This window comes from Daphnia magna, unplaced genomic scaffold (assembly GCF_020631705.1).
Source record: "Daphnia magna isolate NIES unplaced genomic scaffold, ASM2063170v1.1 Dm_contigs132, whole genome shotgun sequence".
In the NCBI taxonomy this organism is placed as follows: Eukaryota; Metazoa; Arthropoda; class Branchiopoda; order Diplostraca; family Daphniidae; genus Daphnia; species Daphnia magna.
This window is the reverse complement of record NW_025533135.1, coordinates 91,884-112,931: the sequence shown is the minus strand read 5'-3', so window position 1 is coordinate 112,931 and position 21,048 is coordinate 91,884. Positions and strand designations below refer to the sequence as shown.

General features: G+C 39.6%; 4 protein-coding genes across 4 annotated transcripts; all 4 read left to right on the top strand.

Annotated features, from left to right (window-relative positions):
* The first annotated feature begins 261 nt into the window (after window positions 1–261).
* LOC116932907 lies at window positions 262–1,872 on the top strand. Its single transcript, XM_045167062.1, has one exon. It carries the CDS (start codon window positions 328–330, stop codon window positions 1,699–1,701), a length of 1,374 nt encoding a protein of 457 aa, XP_045022997.1. The 5' UTR covers window positions 262–327; the 3' UTR covers window positions 1,702–1,872.
* A 67-nt stretch (window positions 1,873–1,939) lies between these two features.
* On the top strand, window positions 1,940–4,311 carry LOC116917743. The gene is made up of 10 exons (XM_045167063.1): window positions 1,940–2,058; window positions 2,133–2,268; window positions 2,334–2,437; window positions 2,499–2,704; window positions 2,780–3,106; window positions 3,191–3,307; window positions 3,370–3,600; window positions 3,652–3,890; window positions 3,950–4,109; window positions 4,178–4,311. Exons 4-8 carry the CDS (start codon window positions 2,524–2,526, stop codon window positions 3,762–3,764), a joined length of 969 nt encoding a protein of 322 aa, XP_045022998.1. The 5' UTR covers window positions 1,940–2,058; window positions 2,133–2,268; window positions 2,334–2,437; window positions 2,499–2,523; the 3' UTR covers window positions 3,765–3,890; window positions 3,950–4,109; window positions 4,178–4,311.
* Window positions 4,312–7,990: 3,679 nt separating this feature from the next.
* On the top strand, window positions 7,991–8,857 carry LOC116932517. The gene has a single exon (XM_032940277.2). The coding sequence runs from the start codon at window positions 7,991–7,993 to the stop codon at window positions 8,855–8,857; it is 867 nt and encodes a 288-aa protein (XP_032796168.2).
* Window positions 8,858–10,794: 1,937 nt separating this feature from the next.
* Window positions 10,795–12,164, top strand: LOC123467012. The gene is made up of 4 exons (XM_045167073.1): window positions 10,795–11,220; window positions 11,284–11,461; window positions 11,520–11,683; window positions 12,087–12,164. The coding sequence occupies exons 1-4, from the start codon at window positions 11,053–11,055 to the stop codon at window positions 12,162–12,164; spliced, it is 588 nt and encodes a 195-aa protein (XP_045023008.1). The 5' UTR covers window positions 10,795–11,052.
* Window positions 12,165–21,048: the final 8,884 nt, after the last annotated feature.

The following is a 21,048-nucleotide window of genomic DNA, read 5'->3' as shown; positions in this document are numbered from 1 at the left end:
TATTTAAATCAGCTTTGTTGTTGAAACAATTTTGCGTCTGATCCCGACGTGTTTTGGCAGGTTTTGGTAAAAACTTTTTAAAATCCTAAGTTGCCAGTTTTGAAAGCTTCTTAAAAAACAATCTGGCAACGTTTGCGAATAAAGAAGTAAAGAAAAACGCCAGTAGACGCCACAGTAGTTGCTTAGTGTCCGAAATGTTAGTAAGAGTCGCCATTTTCGTTTCATACAATTTCATTATTTTTAATGTCGTATCGGCGACAACGGTCTGATTTAGTGGGGCCGAGGCAAAAAAGACGAAATGTAAGTGAAGCGGTTCGTGATAGTTACATGACAACTGACGTGCACTTAACTTCCTATGAGGTTGACCATAGTGCTGGTGAAAATCATCTCGCTGTAGTTTCTCGTGTGAAATTGAACACGGTTGAAGATCTGCAAAGTGAAACAAGTAATTTTTATGACGGTGAAACCAATTGGGTGTCCAGTGATAGTGATGTTGACAATGACGGTGGCTTAGAAACGTTGTCTACAACTTTGTTAGACGAAAAACTAATTTTTCGACAGACGAAGACCATTAGTTTTTTCCGTGAGCAGCTGGCATCATGGGTGGTCGATCGTCAAGTGAATCAAAGTTATGTTGACAAATTACTTTTCATTCTAAAAACAATTTCTGAAAGCCATTTATTAGATCTTCCAGAAACATGTCGTTCATTATTACATACTTTTCGAAAAACCCCGTTAAAAATAGTCGACCCGGGCCATTACCATCACTTGGGAATTGGTAACGGCATTTTGCAAATGCTTTTCAAATTGAAAATCATAAATCTTTCCAATCCTACAATTAAACTCATTGTTAACGTTGATGGCATTCCCATTGCAAAGAGCTCCGGCAGTCAATTCTGGCCTATATTAGGCCTCATTGTTGATATTTTAAATTCAAAACCATTTCTCATTGGCATTTACCATGGTCACAGTAAGCCAAAAAACGCCAACTTGTTCCTTGAAGATTTTGTAAACGAAATGTTACAATTGACAGAGTCAGGGCTTGTAAGTAACGGACAAAATTTAAAAATTGCATTGTTGGGTTTCGTGTGTGATGCTCCGGCAAGAGCATACATATCGGCCACCAAGTCTCACAGTGGCTATTCGAGCTGCTCAAAGTGCATCGAAGAGGGTGATTGGGAGGGGAAGGTTGTTTTTTTAAACGAAAACGCACCACTTCACAGTGATGCAACGTTTAGAAAACGAGAACATGAAGACCATAACACTGGAAAAACAATATTAGAACGATTGCCCATTGACATGGTTCAGTCCTTCCCTCTTGATTACATGCATTTAGTTTGCCTCGGGATAATGCACAAGTTGCTTTGGGCTTGGATTCGCGGTTCTTTAAAATGCCGAATTGGTCTCAGAAGTGTTAACAAGATATCGAATTTTTTGTTAGTGATTTCTAGCTATATTCCTGCCGACTTTGCGCGTAAACCCAGGTCCCTTTGCGAACTAGCAAGATGGAAAGCCACGGAATTACGTCAATTTCTTTTGTACACTGGTCCCGTCGTCTTAAAACCAATTTTACCGAAACCACTCTATTTGCATTTTTTATTACTACACACAGGTATCAAGATATTGACTCACAAATTGTTAAGCCAACAATTTAACGATTACGCAAAACAATTACTTGTCCAAAATCTTGCTGTAATTTAAAACCTTATACTGCTGCTGACTGCTGTGTAATTCTTCATGGCGAGACTATTGTAAAAATTTGCAATTTTGTTAAAAACGAGTCGGGAATATTTTTTGTCGGTCAACAGTTTAAAGTAAAAAAAAATCTGTTTGACTCGCCTATTGAGTCATCGTGACTTGGCATTTATGTAGTAAATCAGTTGGCTGCCATGCATTATTGGCCTGTATCGCGGTTTAAATCAAAAGCTGTAATGATTCCTGTTTGCGCCGAAAAATTTGACAGTTTTGCCGTTTTCCCGTTATTGTTGGAACAAATGGGGTACTAAATACATCCATAATTGCGCATGTCCTTCCTAACTTCTTTAAGAACAATTAATGGTACGAAATATTGCTTAAAAATAATTTATTTCAAATCGATCATGCGTTAATAATCAATTTTATTTATATTGCAGGCCTACCTAATCTTGTTATCCGGCAACTATGCTTTACCCTACCTTTTACATGTGACTGACTGAGTGCTGGAGATAATTTGTCTGCATACTTTTTACAAGACCAGGATAAAAACATCTTCCTTAACATTGCTTTTAAGTACGTCTTTTCGGTTGATGTAGCCCCCAAGGTCGTTGGATGCCATGTAATTTTTTTTTCTGCAGTGATTTTTCATATTGGATAATTCTTTGTGTCACACCACTCATCATAGTGTGATTATAAGCCCTCTTACTTTGGTAAAAAAAAAGAAGATCAACATTTTTTCCAGGTAAGATAAGAGTTAATTTAATGATAGGAATGTTACATTAAGTGCTTTTTTCTTCCAACAGATGTTTTGTGTCGTCGAATTTATCGATGAAGGTAAAGGGACTGCAGTTGAAATCGTGCCAAAGTCTTGGTGTGTTGGACAAAAAACATTGTTGGTGGCCTCCATCACTGCATACCGCAGATGACTTGACAAAGCTTGTCATGAAATCAGGACCGATAGATGAATCCACATGGACCATACACAGTGCAGCAGTCCTTGCTTCATACAGTAAAGCAAACATTACTTTAATCTTTAATAATATTTAAAAAGATCACTATGGTGCAATAAATTTTTTATTTTCAGATAATTATGGAGAAGCTAATGTAAATGTTGCAGAAGCTATGAAAGGCTTGCCAATTCATAGCAGTACTGACATCGAAGATCTGGGGAAACATAAACGGAAGCGGAAAGCTAAAATGAAACCAGCCTCAGCCTCCTCGTCTTTCTTGTCTCGTAAATCATTGATTCCATCGCCAGCAAACGATCCGTTTTTCAGTGATGTGGGTGATAGTGATGTGCAGCCACAATCATCAGATGAAGACATGGATATTCAGTCTACACCCATTAGTCAACGCCAAAGCGAAGCACACGATTCTCATATTGTACCTCACAATGTCGGTACTCTTAGAGGTAATACAATCAAATGAACTAGTTAAGCTTATGCAGGAATTCACTTAGTACGTTTTAAAACTTATTTTATTTTATATCGTAAAGGAAGGAAGAATTGTGGGCTTCCGCTAGTTCCTACCGCACTAGGGTTAACAAATATGATTTGTACAAAAGACAAAGCCCACAAAACGAGCAATCACCTCCCATCATCGCTAAATTCAGGTAAAATATTCATATTCACTTTTAGTACCATCACATTGTTTCAACTTTGGAATTTTTCCCAGTATTGCAAAGCCCCATCCATGACATCGGAAGCCAAAACAGCAACACCTTTGAAAATGGTTACCAGTCGACCTCCACATCCACCGAGCTGAGTATTGCGGCTGCTAGGCCAGTTTACGCAGTCCGCACCAGAGTTTCAAAGACATTTCCCGTTACTAAATGTACGCGGTTAGCAGACAGAGCGGACTTAAGGTCAACTAACCATACCACTACCCCAGCTTCGTCTCTATCAGGTAAGATGTACTAGGATCAAATAAGAAGATTAAACTAACTTTTTTTTCCAGAGGTACAAGGTTTATCGGCATTGATGAGGAAAATGGATTTGATAATAAGAAACCAGGAAATCATCAAAGCTACGCAGCGGGAACATAGGCAACTGCTCGATATTGTACTTTAAAAATCGTCACCTCCCGAGCCTGAAATAAAAGACGCACTGCGCCAGTTCGGGTTCAAATTGAAAACATTCACTGACATGACAAAGCTAGAAAGCCTTTTAGAAAATGATGTGGAACGTAGGACACTTGTAAGTTTTTTTTAAATTTTAACTTCCTGAAACACGTAAAATTATTCATTTTTTGGAAGGTATCGTATTTCAGCGGAATTGGAGGTAGCCAATCGAATGTCGTTGGCAGAATCCTCAGTCGTGCGATGACAAACGAGCTGGCTAGCCAATACTGCTACAAAGGACAAAACGAAGAAAAGCGTGCATTCCAAAATTTGGCCCTATGTTCCGCTGTTATCGGTAATATCTAAACAATAAGTAATGTTAAGAAATAATAATTAAACTTATTTTGTATTTACCATCCCCAGAATCCGTTCGCTGCCAAAAAAAATTATCCCTAACGGAAGACGCAATTGAATCTAAAATTAAAAACTGGTTGCGCCATGCGCGGGCTAGAAAAAATGGCAGCAGCAATGAAGATGAATAATTTTATTACATGTTTTTTGTGATAAAAAATGTGTCATACACAAGACAGTAAAATACGAAACAATAATCTAACTTTCCCAATTATTTTGCTGCAATAATAATTATGCTAATATTTAAGATAAAAGGGAAATATTACATAGTGAAAAGACATCTTTTTAACAGCTTTACCACGTCCTTTTCATAGCTTTTTAACAGCTTATAAGCTGTTAAAAAGACGTCTTTTTACCAGCTTTACAACGTCTTCTCACAGTTTTTTTACAGCTTAACAACGTCGTTTTTACAGCTTTTTAACAGCTTATAAGCAGTTAAAAAGACGTCCTATTTATAGCAAAAATTCGTCCATGCCAGACCAGCAGAATCCGTTTTTAAGAGCAGTTTTTGCCGGTCATCAGCACCTGAGAAATACGTCTAAAAGTCATAGTTGCAGGATTTTGGGACGAATTAAATACATCCAAGTGGTTTAGCAACCATGTATTAAAAACGTCTTTAAGACATCAGTGTGCTATGTGGGACGGCATTCGCAAGGAAAATGTGGTTGGAAGATAAGAAATGGCTGACGAGGTTTGAAACCAACAGCCAGGAAAAAGAAGTCGGTATTTTAATCGGAGTCGACGAAATGTTCGAGATCATTCCTAACAAACCGGCTATCCAAAGTCCGTGCGGCCATAGAGCATACAACACAAAGCTAGGTCGCATGATAGCTGGACCTTCGAAGGAAAAAGGATCAAAAAAATAAACGGCGATAATCCAGCAAATGTTACAATGCAGTAGATTTTCAAATTACCAAAGAGATTCAGAAATTTATTTTACGAACCATTCCAAAAACATGGAGGAAATGAAAGCTGGAAAGGAGGCCAAGGAATCTTCACCTCCCCAGCCGAGGTCTATGGAAGAAATTTCCAGCCAGGAGTTCAACCATACCTCCATAAACAAAAAGGAATATCGGAAAATCGTGAAAGAAGAATTGAAGCGGCAAACAAACTTTGATTTATCCCCGTTTTGGAAATTGGAACACTTCGCCGTATTAGAAGATTGCGATTCCGTGGAGCCAGAGGATCCCCTCAGCTCCTTTGGAGACAATTTCACTTGTCAAGAAGATGGGGATACTGCACCCCAATCCCGTGGAAGACGGACAAATGAAGGTTGGAAAAGAATTTCCTGATGGCCAAATGAAGACTGGAGAGTCTACTGAAAAGACTCAAAAGAACACCAGAGCTTCCTTAAGCCTATCATAAGGAAATAGACCAACTTCGAGTCCAAAACTTTGTAGAGGACACAGATCTAAACTGCGAAGGACTCCACACTTATACGACAGGACAAAACAACCACAAAATATCGACCAGTATTCGATGGGGCAGCAAAATAGAAGTATGGCCCAAGCCTCAACGATGTTTTGGAAACCGGTCCGAATCTTAATCCCGATCTGCTAGCCGTCTTAATGCGATTCCGTTTACACAGAATCGCATGGATAGCAGACATAAAAAAAGCGTTTTTGTACATTGCCCTGCATCATGAAGACTCAGAAGCTGTCAGATTTCTTCGGATCTCGGACCCAGAAACGCCAGGCTTGCCTCTAGTGGCTTACAAGTGGAAACGAGTTCCATTTGGACTTAGCTTTAGCCCATTCTTGCTAAGAGTTACCATAAAAAAGCAAATAGACGGCATGGAACCACTCTACTCCACCCCAGTAAGAAAGTTCAAGGAGCAAATTTATGTCGACGACTACCTTGGAGGCGCCGACAACATCTCAACAGAAAAAATTAGGATACAAGATACAAAAGCTCTTCAAAATCTTCCAGGAGGCAAAGCTCAACATCCAGGGTTGGGTCACCAACGACCAAGCAGTCCACAAATTTCTCAGTGAGAAGGGGCTTATCAACCCCATCGTAAAAATTTTCACTCAGAAACTGGAGGAAGGTGAACCTAAGGTCTTAGGGATTCCTTTGGTTACCGAGTCCGACACCTTCCAATTCGATCCTGCACCAATCATCGAAGCCGTGACAGAATTGGGAGATTCCAATCCTGTTCCAGAAGAAATATTCTATGAATATCAGCAAGAGTATTCGAACCCATTGGGTTCTTAGCACCCACTATGCTCCTGCTGAAAATAATCTACCAGAAGCCTTGGGAAGCTGAAATTGACTGGGATGTAGAAGCGCCTCCTGAAATTCGGAAAAAATCGATATTAGCTATGACCAGGTTGAACGAGTTTGCCAACTTTCAAATCCCTTGTTGGATAGACTACTCGAAAAGTGTCATGCAACTCGCAAAAATCCACGTTTTTGGTGATGCATCCGAGGCTGCTTATGGAGCCGTAGCCTACATAAAGCTCCAAACCAAAAACGGCGATACAGTTATCCATTTTCTTGCTAGGAAGACAAAAGTGGCGCCTCTCCCAAAGAAAAAAGTCCCCTTACAAAGACTGGAGCTACTGAGCTCAGTTCTGGCCGAACGATTGGGAGAAAAACTCAAGAACTTTCTCCATATCGAATCGTGGCGATCCATATTTTGGGCAGACTCTCAAGTGGCACTTGGCTGGATCCGAGGAGAACCCAACAGGTGGAAACCATTTGTCATGAACCAAGTCGAAGTAAATAGAAGAATATCAAGACCCAAATTGGTGGCGGCACTGTCCAGGTGTCCAAAACCCTGCGGATCTGGGCTCGCGGGGAGCGCCAGTAGCAATGCTGGTACACTCCGAGCTATGGTGGAACAATCCATCATGGCTGAAAGACGACGAAAGCGAGTGGCCGGATTCAACACCCGAGGAAGGAGAACCTAGTAGTTTGGTGAGAGGATTGAAGTGGAAGACAAATCTAAATCCGTCATCATGTCGGTGGCTTCCGTGGAGCGAGCTACTCCAGTGGAATGGCACCTAGCTCAAATTCCATCATGGAATCGATCACTCCGAAGAACCTCCTGGATACTACGACTCATCCCAAAAAACCTTCCCGCAAACGCTATACAAGTGAAAAGTCCAATCAAGACAGGAGACGGAAGACAAATAGTGGTAGAACATCTAACGGTAGAGGAACTGACGCCTATCCTAAGACGTTTCAAGATCTGCAAGAAGGGCGGCAACCGCACCACAAGGAGAAAATTGCCTCACTCCTAAACGTGTAGAACGCAAGAGACAAGTTGATTAGAGTAGCAGGAAGGGTAGAGCTAGCGCTACAGGACAGGGACATTGAACCCGCCATGTTACTGCCCGCTCACCATCCAGTCGTTAAATTAATTACCCAACACCGACCGTCTCGCTAAAACAAGCTGTTGTTAAAACCATTCTATCGGATCTAAGAGAACGTTTTTGGATCATCAAAGGACGCCAACAGACCAAATCAGTCTGGCACGCCTGCGTCAAGGGCCAACGGCTATCTTCACCGCCATTAGGAAAAGTAGCTGCACCTCCACCAATTAATCGACTGAAACAAGTGAAAGCCTTCGAAATCACGAGTGTTAATTTCGTAGGGCCGCTGTATTACAAACACCCAATATTGCGTAAGAAACGCAAGCAAGCGGATCCTACCACCTCCATGCATCCACCGTCAACGGATGGTTCGGCTTTTGAGCCTAAGGTAGAGCCTCCAGCAATGGAGACCGTTGAAGAATCTCCAGCCACAGAACCAACGGAGGAATATGAATAAGACCTCCTCGCATTCCGAAGATTTTCCGCTAGGAGGAGTAGGGTATCCATCATGTATTCGGGAAAAACCCAGACATTTAGATGCGTCCCCAAGCATTTTAAAGTCTTAATATCCGACCCAGCAATCCACAACCTTCTGGCAATGCGAAAAACCGAATGGATTTTTTCGGCCAGCCTAGCTCCATGGTGGGGAGGGTTTTGGGAACGCATGGTGTGGACTATGAAGGATTTACTGAGACCCTCCAATGGTCGTGCATGTTTGGAATACAACAAGCTGGAGGTTAGTCTTATCGAGACCGAGAGGGTGGTGAATGCCCGCCCACTCACCTACGTGGCAGAAGGGAGCGACGACCCGCTCACTATCAACCCGAACCAGTTTCTCAATAATAGGTGTTCGAACTGCACCCCGCCGGAGCCAGCAGTAAACCACATGGCTCCCGATGCAACAAACGTGAAACTACTGGAAATGAATCGTCAACGTAGAGAGTATGTCAGCGACATCTGCGAACGCTTCGTCACTGACTACCTACTCCAGATCGACAAGTTTTACTATAAGGGAGGAACCGGTCGAAAGATCCGGGTAGGAGAGGTTGTCATCATTCACGATGACAACACCAAGCGCCTTATGTGGACAGTAGGAGTAGTGAAGGAGTTAATCACTAGCAGAGACGGGTTGATCCGTTCAGATATGGTCAAAACGCTCAACGGAAACCTGATCAACCGCATCATCCAATTGCTACATCCCTTAGAGCTACGTGAGGACCAACAGGAAGACGTCGAGGTTTCACCTACGCTTGAGCTGGAGCCGGAACAAGAAGAGGCATCTCCATCCGTGTCCGTCGCATATCCAGTAGAACAGGAAGAGCAATTGACCATGGGCTCGGCTGGGGAGTGTGTTGGGAATAAAACTTATTCCTAACAGCTGACGACGCGATCTGGGCGCCAGACGCGTATCCCACAACGACAACGTTATGATTTGGGTGACCCTCGCTAAGAGGCCACGATCTTTAAGTGCATTTTGTATGTAGCCTCGCCCACGGTCTACCGGCCGATAATATGTAAGGGCAAGGGGCAGTTAGTCGCGGAATACACCTCAAACAGTCGATACTAAAACCAGTGGTCCTGTGTCGTTTAATATCTACATCTTCAATTTTATCTTTGCTAAGGTAAGTTCAGTGCACGGGCTGAACTAATTCTTACAGCAATTGTGGTATAATACAAAAAACTTAACCCCCCCCCCTAACCTAAAATAAGCTATAGTTTTTTTCTTTAAAGCTAATGAAAGATGACAGTTAACACTCTATCGTGGCTGACGACAAGTGGTTGTCGGAATTAAGTTGTTCCGTCTTGCAGGTAAATACATGTAAAGCTCGTGCTCACTTAGTGGTGGTAAAAACTTCTCTAAAACACCAAAAGTTTTCAGTCATATTTCTTTTGGCAGCAAGTAGAGACAGTGATCATTGCACTTGCACAGCTTTTCGAAATAAATTTCCTTTTATGAGACTCAATGATGAGAATATAATTAAGTTGACAAATCTTTCTCAAAGAGCCGATTTTTTACACTTGCTGGGATTCTTTAACTAAAAGTTAGGGATTCTAAGATACTCTTAATTGTGCGGTCATATTGCAGCGATTTTGGTCTAAAAGTAATTATCTGCTGGTTTCTTGCAAATTTATAATTTTTTCTTGTCTGTGGTGAAAGGGTTTAGTAAAAATTTTTTGATATGAATCACTTCATATTAAAATAACCCAGATCCATTCAGCGGATGTCGAGCGTGGATGATCAAACCGCTTTTGACGTTTTCAGTGGTTTGGATTTAGGGGTGGGGTCGATTGTATTTGATTGTTTTGGTCAGGCTGGTCGCGCACTATCTCGTCTATGCTTTGCGACGAATCGCGCAGTCACTTTTTCTACTGAGGAAAGTCGACTCTTATCGACTGTCTATAAGAGTCGACTTCTCCATTAGAGTGTGCCTTTTTGAATGCTAGGTTGAATTTTTGCTTTTTCTACTGAGGACAAGTCGACTCTTATCGACTGTCTATAAGAGTCGACTTCTCCATTAGAGTGTGCCTTTTTGAATGCTAGGTTGAATTTTTGCTTTTTCTACTGAGGACAAGTCGACTCTTATCGACTGTCTATAAGAGTCGACTTCTCCATTAGAGTGTGCCTTTTTGAATGCTAGGTTGAATTTTTGCTTTTTCTACTGAGGACAAGTCGACTCTTATCGACTGTCTATAAGAGTCGACTTCTCCATTAGAGTGTGCCTTTTTGAATGCTAGGTTGAATTTTTGCTTTTTCTACTGAGGACAAGTCGACTCTTATCGACTGTCTATAAGAGTCGACTTCTCCATTAGAGTGTGCCTTTTTGAATGCTAGGTTGAATTTTTGCTTTTTCTACTGAGGACAAGTCGACTCTTATCGACTAGTCTATTAGAGTGCGCCTTTTTTAATGCTAGCTTGTATTTTTGTACTGATTATTGTATTTACTTGTTTGAATGTAGGGTTTGAATGTAAAACGTTTGCAGAATAAATATATTTTAAATTCTCGTGTGTATTTTTTATGAACGGTTGATTTTAAAGGTAAATTTAATAAAGGTGATACTCTCACTTGGTGCTGGACTAGTGATGCTTAGGATACATTACAAAAGTGGTACAGGAATATACATAACTGAAGCTTTATTTAATTAAAACGTAAACAGCATTTGTTAATATATATTTAGATCTAATTTAATCTAGATTGTGGTAAAAGTTGCTCGCTAACCAATGGACAAAGTGGTAATCGACTCTTATTGACTAGTTGATGCTTATAGAGTAGTCGATGCTTATGGACTAGTTTGTATTCTGTTAATTGTTTATAATTATTATATCAAACTTTTTAACTACGGAAATACGGAATATTTTTTAAATAATCTTTGGTAATTTTATAAATTGATGTTAATTTATTAATTCTGGAACAACTCCTTTCCGTTGCTCTTGGCAAAAACCATTGACGGACCTTGAACTTTGGCAACTCGGCAACTCTGCATCGATCATCAAGAATTCAAGAGTAATAAAAATATTACAAACTCATTAGAGAGATAATAAAAAATCGCTTAAAGTATTTCCGAATCATAATGGAAGATGAAAATGCTGATGATGAAATAGCCTCAAATGAAAGAAACCTGAATAAAAAATTAATTAAAAGAGGATTTCAACAACCAGAAATCAGTCGGTACATTAAAGATGTTTCTTCTGCCAATTACAACACCAACAAGCACCGAATGATTCGAATCATGTTTATTGTAATGAAATTAAAGCTGGAACATAATTTACATAATACGAAATAATCTACTTTAAAAAACTAGGCTAACCAGCTTGCCAGAGACGCCGGTGTTGAATTACTCATTTTTGGGTATTTCCCAAATGTTACTGTGGGAAGTTGTGCAGCATGGGCATTTGGTGAAGAGACTAAAAATATTGTTACGAAACCAACAGCCAAATCATTTCTTAAACATTGGGAGAATGTTTTTTCATTAAAAGAAGGTATATTGTGACAAATTTGTTATTTAATTATAGTGAGATAATAGAATTTTTCTCCTAGATATACGTCAAAATCCAGCCAAGGCCAATGTTGATGTTGACAATGAAGAACCACAAACTGAAAATGTTGACAATGAAGAACCACAAACTGAAAATGTTGAAAATGAAGAACGACAAGGCGAAAATGTTGATGTTGACAATGAAGATGATCCACAAACTGAAAATGTTGAAAATGAAGAACGAGAAGCTGAAAATGAAGAACCACAAACTGAAAATGTTGAGTTAAACAAAGAAAAAGAAGTTGTCGTTGTTCAAGTATCACTCAACGAAACAGACACAGCGGAAGTCAACAAGAACACCAAAACCGAAATTTTTAAACTGAGACGACTTAAAATTTGTACAATCAATTATTGTACACTGAAATAAAGAAAATTTCACCAATTTCGAGTATTTTTTCCATTGCATTTTATTCATTTGAGCATAAGGGATGGGTTGTAATTAATAAAGGTCACGATTCTGGTTAGTTCGATACTACCGAAAAACTGTTATGGCGTATCTTATAATGGGAGGCGTTATAAAACCATAAAAGTCTCTAAAAAAATACTCTACTAAATATGGCTTGTATTAGTTTTTCATCAAATCGTGGTCTAATGGTGGAGCCGACAGGCTTTCAACTACGGTGTTCGTAGTTTGGTTCCCGGCATAGTCAAATTTCCTATTTTACTCAAATGCTGTCGATTATCGACGATGTTAACGTCGGCTTCGAATCAATATATTATTAATTTTCATTTTATTAACTCCAAATTATGTTTATGAGAACTAAATCAATGAAATATAACGCCGCTATAACGTACAATTTATTTCCTTGTATAAATAGTTGATTGATAAATTAATTACAAAGATTTATTAAAAGATAACCTAGCCCTAAGTTTATTATCTCTTTGTAAAACCGCGTAAAAAAATGGCCGTCGCCATGCTCGTCGAGGATTGGTCAATAGACATTTACAAATTAAACATTTAAAAACATGTTATAAAATCCATTTCTTTGCATCAAAGCATTCTTCGTGACACAAGGATCACGAAAATATAAATATTTACTATGTTTATTAGTGTTAAATGGGCAAACGAAGAGCCCAAAGTCTCGGTGTGTAAGCTTGTCTCCCCCCCCCCTCTAATAATGTAAAAATTTTAATCATCAATAACTGCTACAATTGAAGTCGGAAAGTTTTTATTTTTACGGGAATCGAAAGATCTCGTTGAGCTCTTTCGATTTCTAATAATTGGGCTTTCAGCTTATACCGCAAACGTTTACAGAAATGTGAACAACCAGCAAAATGGGGGCATTAAAAACAATTGATACGTGAAACCGCAAAGTGAATAGCCTCTATAAGTACTTTTTAAGCAACATCTTTACAGAAATGAACAGATCTTATCAAGAGGAGTCCATTCCTATACCTTTAAAAAACTTTAGAACAGTTTTTTCGATTATAATGAATGCAATTTCACGTATTTATAGAATAGGAAATTCACGAGACCTGTTAAACCACACCGACCTACAAAATAATAGCCAATCGGTTTACTACTGGAATCTATACTTTTCAAGAGATGATTTAACAGAAATGGATAGCCACCTTTAAGAAATATCCATTCACGTAAAACTGGTTTATTTTGTACTTATATTTTTCACGCAAAAAATTATTTAAATTTCACGTATTACTGGGAGATGGTGATTACCCAAAACACGTTAAACTGCTTGAAAAATAGACAATCGGTTCTAACTGGGGTAGATAAGCAAGCAGTTCGATTCGGTTCAAAATACCGGTTTAATCGAAACGGCCCGCCATAAACTTGGATAATGGCAGACAAGTGAAGCAAAATGTAAAAAAAAAATTAATATAATGTATTACATGAAACCACACAAACAAGGGACAAAGTAGTGTAATCGAGTTTTGAACCGTTTTTTTTTTATGAAAGCCAACCCAATTGCCTACGGTTGATAGTTTAGACTAATTCTAATGAAAACACACCGATTGATTCAATTCTTTTCTAGAATAGAATAAAAAAGTGCCAATAAAGGGTAAACATTGTATTTGCATAAACAAATAAATGACAAACAATAAACGTAAATAGTAAAATTCCACGCGAAAAAAAAAACAAACAATGGGCAGCCCGACAAAAAAATCCAAACACGTCAAGCAGAAAGGATGTAGGGGCTTAATGGTGATGAGAAGGAGAATGCCCATCAGTAGGCTGGGATAGTCCCTACTGTAGTGGTGATGGTCTTCACCCATCGAGACCGTCTCGTGGAGAAAAGTTGCGGCAATGGGTTGCAAAACGGTCATATGTCACTGAAGGGCAACTGATAGCCCGATAGTGAGAGTGGACTGTAAATGCGGTCACTCTTTCAAATAAATCGAAGCTATATAATCACCAATCCTGAACAAATATTTACAGTTAACAATAAATGAAGAAATTCGCATAGTTTTAAGACAAGTTACCAAACGAATCGTGATGAAAAAGTCGGTCAAAATCAAATTCACAAACGGTGAGCCAAAATCAAGACTGACCGAAACCGCCATTAAGGCTCAAAGACGACGCTTAATCAAAGGGGAGGGAAATTAGGGTTAAACAGTTTCTGAAAACAAGTGGCACCACAGAAATTATCGAGCAACAAGATCTTTTTATAGATGGCCACACATGTCGTACATCTCGCTTGACTAAATAGAGCATAAGGTCTAAATTGCGGCTCCATTCTCCCCCGAGCCGGATTTTGCTGTTTCATCCGCTGGATCTGGCGAACACGCTTCCAATAGAGGCAGCTGGTGAGTCCCACGGCGCAATATTCCGGTGGAGAACTTCCACATCTGCTGCTTGAACTAATCCGTCAGCACCGGGGTAAACCTTGACGATTTTGCCGGTCCTCCAACGCCCGCGCGGAGCATTATTCCAATCATCTATAATGAAATCGCCGACGACAAAGTTCCGCGCGGGTATATCCCATTTCTTCCGGCTGGCCATCGACTGCAGGAATGATCCGCGCCATACGTCCCAGAAGAAATGAGTTATCCTCTGGACGTAACCATAATGATCGCGTGGAAGGGCCTGGTCAAAGTCTCCGGCCGGCAAATCAGCCACAGGAGCTCGATTAAGGATATCGTTTGGGGTTAATGCCAGAAAGTTGTCCGGGTCAGAGCTGGTATAAGTCAAAGGTCGAGAATTTAACAATCCGGACACTTCAAACAGGAGAGTGCGCAAAACCTCATCACTTGGCGTACGCAATACATTCTTCTTCTGATCCAACGCGGCATATAAAGCGTTTTTCACCGATCGCATTAATGACTCGGTTGATCCTCCAAAATGTGGGGTTTTTGCGCTGGTTGAAAGAACCATTCGATCCGGATTGCTCTCAACTCCGTCACCAGCACACTGTCGCCTTTCAGCCGGTCTTATTCCACACGTAATTGACGCTCGGCACCAGTCAAGCTCGTCCCGTTGTCCGAGAACATATGTGCTGGTTTCCTATACACTGATATAAAACGTCGCAACACCATTAAAAAGTCACTGGCGGAAAGGGAAATTGAAACGTGGAAATAAACCGCCCTGGTCACCATGCATGGGAAGAGAGCTCCCCATCGCTTTGCTGTTCCGCGTCCATACGTCACATCTATGGGCCCAAAATAGTCCACCGACGTGTAAGTGAAAGGGGGATGACCGGCGCCCAGGCGAGCTCGATGGACATCGGCCATCATCCGCAGAGCTGCTTTCGGACGAAAGCGACGGCATGGGACACATTCATTGCTGACTCGTTTAACTAGTTCTCGTCATGAGACTCTGTCGCACATGAGACAACACAAAATCCGTGCCAATAGAGCATAAGGTCTAAATCGTGGCTCCAGAAAAAAAATTGCGAAACTATTTTTCGAAACCATTATTTGAAGTGCTATTGAATTTTGAAGTTCATTTAGAGAAAAAGAACGAGGTACAATGATTTCTTTAATGAGCATGTAACCACGATAAGCGTCTTACGTTCTACGCTAATGTAAAGGGATAATGGATTTATTCATTCTTCCCTTTACGGAATAATAAATTAAAAGTGGTTTAAAATAACTTACAGAGACGGCTGATTCAAAATACAAATGTATTTGCTTCTAAGTCTAAGCCTACAAATATAAGTTAAATAAGATGTGACATAACAATTGAGAACGGTCGAACAAAGTAAAGGGAGGTATCCAGTTAACCAAACTAAGTTAAACTGAACTAGACTGGTAATTTAAACAGAATTGTCATGTCACAGGGCTCGAAGAGGGACCGAGGTGGAACCGTAAAGGAAACTAAAAATGAACTTTATTGTGAGAGGAAAGTTACAATCTTTTTATATGGTAAAGATGTGGCCGCGATCTGAATGAGGAAAACAGTAGAGAAAGATGGCTCCGTGCAAAAGCCACCCCAGACTCGAATTGAAATTTCTGTCAACTCTTTTAAGTCGAATATTAGGGAGGTTAAGGGGTCCACTTATCTTTTTTCATCTTCCGCTAGGATGAGTCACTGGAGGGTGAGAAGAATTATTGTTTTAGGCCGTACGATTTACGGGAGAAAGCGTGAGTTGGAAGTATAAATTAATATTTAATAGTCCTTTAATAAAGCCACTCCTGAACTGTGGTGACAGTTTGGACAGATAACTTAACTAGGGTTCAAGCGAATAATTAGTAACAATATTTCAATCTTAATCTAAGAAGAGTTTGAATATTCTGGTGCGTGTGGTAAAGGTGCAAGAATATTCTAGAAGTAGGAACAGGTAGGAAGATGTTGTGGAAGTTTCCGGCTAGACTAAGGTGCTCCCGTGTTAGTCGGCTGATGTAAGAATATGTCTTCGGGCGGCGAAGGTGTCTTTTGAGGAGTCGATGGGAAATAGGTCTATTCTATTGCTGCTTGTAGATTTATGGTGGGTTCTAGTTGAATCTGTGTGACGAGGGATGTGGAGGTGAGAAAGTGAAGAAGCCATGCTTGCAGAATGGAAATTCAGTTACACTAATAAAAAACTATTTTTAAAAGATGTAGGGGAGACTGGACTCTTCTTGAACAATGTACCAAGTTAGATAAAAGCTTTCAAAATAGTAGAATTCATTTTAAAAATCTAAATTTTTGATGTTATTACTATAATTCTGAATTTATATTATGTAGCCTCTGGTTCTTTCATGTAATTAAAAAAAAACAATCTTTGCATTTTTGAATAAATTCGTGACAAATTTTTAACTTGTGTTACATGATGAGAAACTAAACAAAGAGATGATTGGGGAATAAAAACTTGCACTTTAACTGTAACAATTTGTTCAGGAACTGAACTGTAGTTGCCGTGCAATCCAGCTTCTCTAGTTGCTGGACCATCCAGCTATTCTATTACTGGGCAATCCAGATATTCTCTTAGAGAAGTCGCTTAGAAAGGCATTTGTCGAACGTTTTAGTGTGTCTTGGTCAATGGTACAAAAAATTGACGGGTTCGCAACTGTGGCAGAGGGTGTAAGAGAATGCAGAACCTGAGTCCGATTCTGTCATCAAACCCTTGATTCTGGCTTCAAGCCGTTATTCTGGAATCACATCTTTGATTCTGGCTTCATTGCGTGATTCTGGAGTCATTTTCTTGATTCTGGCAAATTTTTTTTTTATTCTTGCACAGATTTTTGTGATTTTCTTTGCTGAATGCATTCATAGAGTTGTATGACAGGTGAGAATTCTAGGGATAGTGATAGCGTCCCCTTTGCCAAAGGCCCCCCTGTGTTTGCTAGAGGTGTCCCTAGAAGACCGACAGTTGACCCCCAAAATGATTGCCTTCCGTAACTAATGCCCCCCTAACTAATGGCCCCCATAAAAAAAATAATTGATCCCCATTCATGATCCATCGGAACTTATTTCACGAAAAAAAACTGTTTTTTCACGGATTGCCACCAAAAATAATCAGCCACAGGCAATTCGGTTAGAGGTTGTTATGGGTAGGTTTCGAGGACTGTACTGACAAGAGGGGTACACTAAGTTGGTTCTCCAAGTAAAACAAACGGTGTTTAATTCTTCTTTTATATATAAGTCTATTAATCTATCTATACTATAGATACTATATACTACTATTTATCGAAATAAAAAACCGCAATTTCAATCAATGCATCGTCATTTGCAATTATTTTGTTGCCGATCACATTTTTTAAAAAATGATTGCACGGCAAGTCTGAAAATCTCATTTTTTTTATTTTGTGGCTGAGACTAAGAGAAACTGCCTAAATTTCTGGTTAAAAACCGGGTAATCGGGGTAGGAAGCGGATCGTAACCTGGATCGTTACCCTAATCCTAATTTTGAGATAAAAAGATCTACCCACGTCCCAAATACCCAGCCATTGGACAAGGCGCAGAGTTGTTCAATTGGAAGGGGTCAATTGTTATATGTTTGGAGGGGACAAAACTGTGGGGGGCAATAGTCGGGGGCAACTGTAGCAAACATGGGAGTGGGGGAATTTCCAAAGGGGAAATCATTCACATGCCGAATTCTAGTCATTAGAGCCATCTATTCGCACGAAAAAATGAGGCCATAATAATATGATTCTTGCATCAACAAGTGATTTTGGCATATATTTAATTGATTCCGTATTCAAATCAAGTATTTTGCCATAGAATCTTATGACTTTGGGATTAAATCGCGTTTTCTTTTGATTCAGAAACTGAGCGATTCTGACATAGGTTGAGTGATTCTGGCATAGACCGAGTGAATCTGGCATAATACCGAATGATTCTGGAATAATACCGAATGATTCTGGCATTAAGTTAATTCAGGGTGTACGAGATTCGAATCATTTGCAAATCCCCAGCATAACACAGCTGTTAAAATGTTTCTTTAAAAATACAGTGATTCTCTTTAGACTATCATGTGACCGTTCTTTCTTTCTCCAACTAAACTAGACATCAAGGGAAAACCGGCGTTAAATTTTAATCACATTATTTGCTATAATGAAGAATTGGTAAACGCGAGGTAATTGAAATGTTAACGTTTCGTGCTTTCGGCAGGTTTCACCAGCCCTCCATGCAGCCTTCTGTTTCACAACGTAGTTTCGCACTTTGGCACGGGAATTAAATGCCATTCAGCGGCTAAGCCGCAAAACAAACTATTGGATTTCATGGTTTCGCAGAGCGTTTCATGTTTTCATCGCTGTTTGTTTCGCGGTAGCCGGAGAAAAAAGGACCCAACGAAAAAATACCCAACGAAAAAGGACCGCCAAAAAGGACCCAATGAAAAAGTACCCTACCATAAAGGACAAATTTTTTTGAAAAATAAAAGTGGTCCTTTTTCTCCGTCCAAGTAAGCCTTTTTCTCCGTCCAAGTGGGCCTTTTTCTCTCTATTTTTTAAGTTGTGTTCATATCTATGAATTATGAAAAAACTTGATTTTTGTGATTGTTCCGTTCGATATTATTTCTTTATTCTAGGCTAGAATTCTTATGTGGTAATAATAGAACACATTTCGTGAATATTAAGAGACGTCGAAGTAACTGCAAGTCATGATAAATAAAAAAAAACTGCTAGTTTCCGGTGTTTTAGAGGTAAAACTGACTCCCAAACATAACACTTACAAGCTAACAAACGATCATTGAAAGTCTTTTACTGACCTTTGTAAGAACTTGTATTTGTTGGCTTTACTTGTAGAACATGGATTGACAATATCTGCGTTTCCAAAAGGATTAGATTTAACAATTGGGCGAAAAACGATAGTTTTACAAGGAAGAGCAGCAGCAACACACACCTGGGTCGACCAAAAACAAATGCATTTCTTATTTCAAACAAGTGTGCATTTATACTTAATGAATAGCCAACAAGTCACCACGTGAACTTCTCTCAAAAAGCGAGTTTAAAAGATTATCATGAATTTTCATGTCGTACAAGCCCGTACGCGACGGTTAGCTAGATAGAAGCTGGACGCAAGCTTCGTACGGCAGGCTTCCATAGTAGTGTAAGCTTCCACGAGAAAAGCTAGATTTGCTCCGATCCAATGAAAGATTTTTCAGCTAGCATCAGACTTGGGTTATTCAAGCTAACTCAGCCAGCGCCGCGTGAGCTTGTGTATCTGTCAACTTGAAAAAAAGAAATTCCTTGAACTAGATTCGAACCCGAGTCTCCCACGTAGCAGTCGCGGCTTCTTCCAATCACCCATTTGGCTTAAACAATATTCAAGAATTTTAAACTAGTAATCAGCAGTAATCTATCTCTATCCTATACAAAACTTATCTCATCTTCACAATAAAGCATCTCGCATAAATATCTTACTTTTTATTGTTATAAATTACAAGCTATAATTAATGGGAATATCAAAGAGCTATCTTGTGTTATTTTTAAAAATTGCAAAAACTTGTTTTATTTAAATAAATTATTTTTTTCTTATTACGGATAGTTAAGACAAGTAATTTTTTAACAGATGATTTCCTAAAAAACTAGCTGAAGAAATATAACCTAACTTTTCATAATAAATAATTCTAACTGAAATTCGCCGATTATTTAATAATATTATTACTATACTAGCAGCCCACAAAATCCAAGCTAACCCTTTCATGCGCCCAGCTTGACACCTAGCTGTAAGCTGTATTATAGCACGGGGGAAGCTTGAATAAAGTAAGAGTTTGGTTACCTAACCAAACTCAAGTTACCCTGTAAACGATAAGCTTGACAACTGCAAGCAAGTGCGGGTGCAGCTTGAAGAGGCAAGAGCTTTGTTAGGTTTCCTAATTCAAGCATACCGTTACATACGGCAAGCTTGATATCGGTAGGCTAGCGCGGGGGAAGCTTTGGTGAAGCTAACACCAAAACCCCAAGCTTGGCGTTTCGTACGGGAGACCATGGAAATTCCTGGAACAGTTAAGACGGTTTCAACTATCTTTTCCACAACCAAATAAGCGGTATCCATGTTCATAGAAAGATCAGTTTTCATTATGTATCACTGTTTACAAACTTCTTGGGGAAGATAAGTATCAGGAATTGCATGAAGTCCAAGCCTAAAATCCTGTGAAAGAAATGGTCGAAAAACAACTGATCGCTGACAAGATGGAATGCATTGACACGAATCACGATGAAGACGATTGGTATCTGGGCTAGCATCTTATAGAAACCCGAATCCTTTATTTTCCAAAAACTCCGCTTCTATGAAAATCGCCAAATATTACTCATTAAGTAGGTACGTGAAACGTCTATCACTTTTTCACGCACAGCGTTTCCCAATAGGAAGCAAGCATGGTTGACATTTCTAACTAAACACGCGGTATTAAGCGGGTGTATGTGGCTAGATCATTCCAGTTTGGTTGTGTCTGATTAGTGCTCAGTGCTACGCAATAGCTATAAATTTGAAGAACTGGACAGTTCTTCCAGAAGGAGACTCTTTTTTCGACGTCGTGATTTCAATCCGATTAAGCAAGGCAGGTTACTTGGCTGCCATGTTGGCATAATAACCATCAAACGAATCAGCATTTACATCTAACTGAAATCAGTACTTGCATGTTACCGAAAGCAGCTTCCATTGTTCCTTGGCAAAAATGATTCGAATTGACAAAACGGGACCAGGAAACG

Coding starts and splice junctions, on each gene's coding strand:
- LOC116932907 (XM_045167062.1), top strand. CDS start 328: ATGACAACTGACGTGCACTTAACTTCCTATGAGGTTGACCATAGTGCT.
- LOC116917743 (XM_045167063.1), top strand. CDS start 2,524: ATGAAGGTAAAGGGACTGCAGTTGAAATCGTGCCAAAGTCTTGGTGTG. Junction 2,705..2,779: donor AGCAGTCCTTGCTTCATACA/GTAAAGCAAACA, acceptor TTTTATTTTCAG/ATAATTATGGAGAAGCTAAT. Junction 3,308..3,369: donor CCCATCATCGCTAAATTCAG/GTAAAATATTCA, acceptor AATTTTTCCCAG/TATTGCAAAGCCCCATCCAT.
- LOC116932517 (XM_032940277.2), top strand. CDS start 7,991: ATGTATTCGGGAAAAACCCAGACATTTAGATGCGTCCCCAAGCATTTT.
- LOC123467012 (XM_045167073.1), top strand. CDS start 11,053: ATGGAAGATGAAAATGCTGATGATGAAATAGCCTCAAATGAAAGAAAC. Junction 11,462..11,519: donor TGTTTTTTCATTAAAAGAAG/GTATATTGTGAC, acceptor TTTTTCTCCTAG/ATATACGTCAAAATCCAGCC. Junction 11,684..12,086: donor ATGATCCACAAACTGAAAAT/GTTGAAAATGAA, acceptor GGCTTGTATTAG/TTTTTCATCAAATCGTGGTC.